General features: G+C 43.1%; 1 protein-coding gene and 1 pseudogene across 1 annotated transcript; both read right to left on the bottom strand.

The window, feature by feature from the left end:
• Positions 1-245: 245 nt before the first annotated feature.
• On the bottom strand, positions 246-1,929 carry LOC146630093 (ras-related C3 botulinum toxin substrate 2-like; annotated as a pseudogene).
• A 2,689-nt stretch (positions 1,930-4,618) lies between these two features.
• LOC146630092 (somatostatin receptor type 3-like) lies at positions 4,619-5,393 on the bottom strand. Its single transcript, XM_085355592.1, is given in 2 exon segments — positions 4,619-5,252; positions 5,254-5,393. Coding segments are annotated over 2 exon segments (774 nt in total).
• Positions 5,394-7,019: the final 1,626 nt, after the last annotated feature.

Here is a 7,019-nt window from a genome sequence, read left to right as displayed (position 1 = left end):
GGAGCTGATACGTATGTATGTTCGGGGGTGTCCAATTTCACTGCAGATGTAAACATTGCATGTGACAAATAAAAGGCTTGATTGAATAGCTTCAGACTTATGTTCAAAGAAAAGAAAAGAAGCCCTCAAACCTCTACTCTACTTTATGTGTTGATTTAATGAGCGAGTTCACTTTGTTTCTCTCTTCTCTCAAACGTCTAATCTCTCCTCCTCCTCTTCCTCTGTGTTTTATTCAGTCGTACCGTTTACAGCAGCGAGCAGGGCTTCTTCTTGACCTTGGCGGGCTGAGGGCAGAGGACGGCACGAATGGCCTCATCAAACACAGTCTTCAGACCACGCTGGGTCAAGGCTGAGCACTCCAGGTATTTGACTGCATCTATACATGCGAAGACACATATATGGTAAATGGTAAATGGCCTGTATTTATATAGCGCTTTACTAGTCCCTAAGGACCCCAAAGCGCTTTACATATCCAGTCATCCACCCATTCACACACTGGTGATGGCAAGCCACATTGGAGCCACAGCCACCCTGGGGCGCACTGACAGAGGCGAGGCTGCCGGACACTGGCGCCACCGGGCCCTCTGACCACCACCAGTAGGCAACAGGTGAAGTGTCTTGCCCAAGGACACAACGACCGAGACTGTCCAAGCCGGGGCTCGAACCGGCAACCTTCTGATTACAAGGCGAACGCCCAACTCTTGAGCCACGATCGCCCCATATGTTAATAAAAGAAGAGAAAGAACTACAAAGACAAAGTAAGAGAAGAAAGGTTTGCTGGTAGTGGAGAAGAATAAGTTCAACTTTCAAAGAACACTATAGTCAACTACAGCTACTATACTTTTACTGTGATGCCAGGAAATGAGGGGAATAACAAAAATTTGCAGAGGCAGTCAGGCTACAAAGTTCTCTAGCATCTTCATCTGCTAGTTTCATATCTTCACTGGTGAGGAGAGCTTCAAATCTTAAAGTGCTTTTCAAGCAAATAAAGTAAGAGTGACTGACCTATCTCCTTAGCCAGAGCTAGGCCCTGTGGATAGGTGATAGGCGCCAGCTTCTTGTCCTTCAGTTTCTCAATGGTATCCTTTTCATCCCTCAGATCCAGCTTAGTGCCAACCAGGATGATGGGCGTGGAGGGGCAGTGGTGACGGACCTCAGGGTACCACTGGCAGAATACAGAGTAAAGGAAAACTAAATAAGAGGCAAGAAAGGGGAACACGCAAAATCAAGGAACGTGTTAGAGGCAAAAAACAGAATCAAAGGTGGAGGGAGATGAAGCTCTGATGCCAGGTGTTACAGAAAGGTGGATGAAGGCATGAAAAACAAATGATATGCTGTAGCTATTAAAGATGAGAGAAATACATCATCCAACTTTCACCCACAGCATCAATCATTCATCCACATCAATTATTAGACCTGTTTAGGCTTTTTCTCCATTTTGTAATCCAAGTACCTATTTTTTTTCTCTATAATAAATTACTGCTTTTGTTCTGTTTATTCTTTTTTACATTTTGTTCCTCGGCAGCTGAGAGACAGGCCTCATAAAAAACAGCCAAAACTCACCTTAGCTCTGACGTTCTCATAGGATGCCGGGCTAACCAGGGAGAAGCAGATTAGGAAAACATCCTGGATGGAGAGACAAGGAGACAAAGAATTAGAATAGCTGCTGCAGTTTTAATTAGCTGACATGTTATATAAGTTCTGTCTGTGTAACTTTATGTCCATTAGTTACTGTGTGTGCCTGTGTGTGTATGTGTGATTCTGTACCGTCTGTGGCTAGATCAGTGGGCGGAGCCTGTCATAATCTTCCTGTCCAGCTGTATCCCAGAGGCCCAGGTTGACCGGCTTGCTGTCCACCATCACATTAGCTGAATATTTGTCGAATCTGTGGGGAGAGTAGAGAAGGTCAGCGATCAGCCAACAAGTCATAGGCAACCTTTCATTTCATTGGTTATTCATTCATTCAACAATCTTTCAATTCACTGATTGTTTAACCAGTGAAACTCCTGTAATGGAGAAAAAAAACAGGACCATACTTGAAATACCACTGTTCACAAAAACATTAACCAACAACATTACTTTGGTTAGTTTGACACAAAAGCCATCCTAACCATGTCTAGTAAGAGAGAATAATACATAATAAGGCAGGGCTGCCCCCGTGTGGTCTCATAGTAGAATAACAGTTTAATTTCTCATTTTTAAAAACTTGAGAAATTTCATCCAAAATGTATTCAGGCTCAAATGAAACTGATAACACAAATGTTTGCAGACACAGATGTTTTTTTACAGAAAGAAAGAGACTAGTGTACCAGATTAATCCTGTTTTATGGCCTGTCCGAGGTCTACCCCGCCCTTTGCCTAATGACAGCTGGGATGGGCTTCAGCCTACTTAATGACCCAGTAGTTAAAAAGATGGATGGATTTCCTGAAATAGAAAAGTCACTGAAATAACGTAAACTGTCAAACATAGAACAACTATGACAAACAGTCAACACTATCTGAGATCCTGCTGGTGGTTAGGGAGGATATACGTGATTCTGTTTGTTGTTTAAACATATTTATAGAGTTAAGAGTTCAGATTGCTGGAAGAACAACATTCACGCAGTCTGATTGCTGTTTTTCTCCCAAAATGTAGAAACACCTGCTAACCATGGCACACTCTGCTTTTCCATTAGGTCTGTGCAAATACTACTTAAGTACACTCATCCTCCTGTGCCATTAGTGATATTAACAGAGTGTAGTCCATTTACGTTGGGCTTCAGCATCTACGCACATGTTGGCAGATTTTCTGAGTAATGTAAGTTTAGGAGGACGTCACTGTGGAGAGGAGTGAGGTTCTTTTTTTTAAACAAAAATAACCGAGACAGAGTTTTAGTGTGGAAGGAGCCATTATGTTCCCAAAGTTCATTTATGTTTCCCACAGATGCAGCAACATGATTCACAATGAGTCAACATGAGCAATGTTAATCATGACTGCAAAAAGATTAGCAACTGTGAAAGTGGAAGATGAAAAGTTATAACCTTGTTTACATATAAACAAGTTACAGTAACAGTGTACACACACACTCATGCAGATACCGATCAGGGATAACATTATGACCACAGGCCACAGGTCCCCCTTTTGATACCAAAACAGCCCTGAAGAATGGACTCCACTGGAGCCCTGAAGGTGTGCTGTATCTGCAACAAGATTCTAGCAACAGATCCTTTAAGTTCTGGAAGTTGCGAGGTGGGGCCTCGGAGCTTCTCAACCTTAAACATGTTGTTGTACTCTTTAAACCAGTCCTGAAACATGTTTGCGTTGCTGAAAGACGGCACAGCTATAGAGGCCATGTATTTCTGTTGCTCCGTGGTTCAGTTCTGATGCTCATGTGCCCATTTTTGGTGCTTTCATGAATGGACAGAGGTCAGCACGGGCACCCTGACTGGTCTGCAGCTATGCAGCCTCATGCGCTGCACATGACCCTGTTGCTGGTTCACCACTGCGCCTTCCTTGGACCACTTTTGATAGATACTACTGCAAGCCGGGAACCCCCCACAAGAGCTGCAGTTTGGAGATGATCCAGCCATCACAATATTAATATTATTAATATTGCAGACTTACTCAAATCCCTGTGCTCGCCCATTTTTCTGCTTTTAACTCATAAACTTTGACTACAAAATGTTCAGTTGCTCTGTAATATATCCCACCCACTAACAGGTGCCCCGATAAAGAAATAATCAGTGTTATTCACTTCACCTATCAGTGATCATAATATTAAGCCTCATTGGTGTATACTGTTAAAATTAGATACTCATGTTAAACATGGCCCAAATTTGTAAACCTTGTGGCCAATGCATGTGCAAGTAATCGCTGTGCACAGTGAGGTTTAGGACAGTGTTTACTGCTTGTTTATCTGTGTAATATGTGGGGACATCGTTAATATGGTCATCTCATGCTCACAGCTCTGGCTGTGAACACAGCCACCGCCTGCTCTTTCAACCTGTTTATAATGAACAGAAGAAAGCTGGCTTAAAGTGAGGGTGGCTGTTATAACCCTAGCAGGCTCCCACAGGTTCAGCTGCCGCCCATTTCTCCTGAGGAGCCAGTGTATAGCTGGATACAAGCTTGTGAAGAGCTCCTCGGTGTACGCCAGTGTCAGTACTGTGGTGACCTTAGGTGTTTGTTTCCCAGCCTGCAGAGGCTTGTGTAGTGATGTGCTTTGACGTATTTGACGATGAGTTTAGCGCTGTGTTTGAGCTAGTAGTGAGCAGCCAGTGCCCTATGTGAGAGTGAAGTTTTTCTTTGATTACCCATTTCTTGTCTTTTCAGCAGATTCTAGTCTGTTGACATCCTTTGTTGGAGTGATATAACAGTATAGTTGACTCGTTATCTGTCCCCTGAGCTTATCATTGTTAATCCCCTCATCCCCTAGCCCTTTCCTGAGGGTGTAAGAGTGGCCTTAAAGGAAATGGCTTTTTTTAGACAGTGGATGAACAGTTAAATGTCAATCATAAAATGTCAATCAAGTACATCAACATTAGTTGACTGCAGCCACAATACTCTTAAAACAGTTTGCAGCCTCATACTTCCTCCTTTATCTTAAAAACTCAAATTATTTCAGTGTTACTCTAAAAGTCATACCTTGATGACGATCAGCAGGTAGCACAAGCAGATGACCAGCAGGGGGCAGAAGAATCCAACAGTGCACGTGTAGACAATAAACGATGTCTTCCACACTTCTGCTGGTTCAGGCCACACGATGCTGCAGTTCCCATCATCCTTCAGCACATCCGCGAACACCACTACCGGCAGCACCACCACAAAGGACCCCGCCCAAACGGTGCCACTGATAGCCTTAGCCACGTGGGGGCGCCGCCACCAAGAAGAGCGGATGGGATGCACCACAGCCAGGTATCGGTCCACTGACATCACAGTTAGACAAAAGATGCTGGTAAACTGGTTGATGGCATCCACTGTCATAACCACTCGGCACATCAGAGAGCCGAAAGGCCACGAGAGCAAAGCGTTCTGTACCGCCAAGAAGGGTAGGCCCAGCATGAAAAGCTCATCTGCAATGGCTAGATTGAGGATGTAGATGTTTGTGACTGACTCGTGTTTTGTGTAGTTGACAACAACATGGATGACCAGAGTGTTTCCCACCAAGCCAACGACACAAACGATGCCATAAATGAGTGGGATGAAGATTCCAGCCAAGCCAGGGAGGGATCCTGGTTTACTTTTGGTGCAATTTTGACAGGACCTGTTAAGGAGTGTCATCTTGGTTGAAGCTGTGAAGCGGTTCGGAGGGAGTAGAAAGGAGCAGGAAATGAGAGTAGGAGGGGGCAGAGGTGTTGCTCCAGGTAGCTGTAGGGACTTCCTGAGGCAGCAAAGCAAACTGGACGAGCTCCATCGAGGCGTTAACGACTATCAGGCAACAGTTGTTGGTAAGCTCACATCAGTAGAAGATCAGCAGCCCTACAGAAAGCAAAGTTAATTAATTTAGCACACTTCATGTGGACATGAAATATAAAGCAATTAATGCATTAAAGGTGTATTCTAACATTTCGGAGATGTCCAGTTAATCAACTCTTCCAACAAATCAGCCGTGTTGGTTGTTCGTCCACTGAAATGTGTCTGTAAAGCTATAAAGTTTCTTCTGGGACCTTTTCTGAGTTCTGTTTTCAGTTTCTGTTCGAGCAGATCTGTTGTTGGAGAAAATGCTTCATCCTTTGTAGCATCCTTTACATCAGGGGTCCCCAATCCCAGTCCACGAGGGCCGGTGTCCATGCAGGTTTTAGATGTGTCCTTGATCCATCACAGCTGATTTAAATGGATAAATTACCTTCTTAACATGTCTTGAAGTTCTCCAGAGGCCTGGTAATGAACTAATCATGTGATTCAGGTGTGTTGACCCAGAGTGAGATCTAAAACCTGCAGGGACACCGGCCCCCGTGGACTGGGATTGGGGAACCCTGCTTTACATGGTGGAATAGACACAGCACACAGTTTGCATGCAATTATACACACTGCAGCAAACTTGTTGCTTAACTTTAAAATATAAATATAGTACATAATAATAGTTTTTGTCAAAGTATAGAATTTATGTAAAACCCTTAGGAGTAAGAAAGGTGCTCGGTGTTATTTAGCACCTGGATTATCATTAATGTAACGTTAATCCAGGTCCATGAAACTTCAACTAAACTGCATTATAATTGTGTTTTAGAGTTTTAGAGGAAACATCTAGGCTGACTGTGTAAAGGTAACAGATTTCCCATCACGTCTTAGATTGTTCTTTGCTAGTATGGACTTTGAATTTTTATTGGATAGACAGCAACTTGGGAAGTCTTGTTACCTTGAGGTTGCCTGGAGACAGCCGGCACTCAAGTGCTGTATTGTTCTTGGTTTCAAGTGGGCAGGAGACTTTTGCTGCATGTTTAGTGTTTATGTCTTCTCTGTAAAACTCACAAGTGACATTTTTTTGCATCTAGACGACAATACTATATAACTAGCTAATGTGAGCTTTAGGGGTATTTAAATGTTTTAACAGGCTTCTGTCAAAAATAGACGTGCAAGCACTATTACATTTTTCATCTTACTATTGGCAAGAGAATGAGTGAGCCAGTTTAATAAAATATAAAACTGTGTCTCTAAAAGATATGTAGCAAAGAAAGATAAAACATAGAAAACAATGGCATACACAGCAGTAAGAGAGAATGAACAGGCAACGACATGTATTCACAAAGACACACTTTTCTATGTACACATAACGTTGACTGCTGCTGATGTTGGACAACACCTAAAAGTTTCAAAAGTTTGGCCATATCTGCCCAGTGGCTTGATGAATACTAAGCTATTAATAAACATAACAACCTTCCTTCCGTCACAACAAAGCAAGCGAGCACCAGAACACAGACATAAGGTATTTAGTTTTATTAGTACGAGACTTGTTTATGAAGCCATCCCAGCTTCTTAATCACCACTGTTCCACACACAGGCACACCCTCATCCCTCACAGCGATGGTTAATAATTGGTGGA

This window comes from Diplotaxodon limnothrissa, linkage group LG6, assembly GCF_057381915.1.
Source record: "Diplotaxodon limnothrissa isolate DT_005_m linkage group LG6, D_limnothrissa_male_GT1.1, whole genome shotgun sequence".
Lineage (NCBI taxonomy): Eukaryota > Metazoa > Chordata > Actinopteri > Cichliformes > Cichlidae > Diplotaxodon > Diplotaxodon limnothrissa.
The sequence above is the reverse complement of the archived record's forward strand: the minus strand, read 5'-3'. Positions and strand labels throughout refer to the sequence as shown.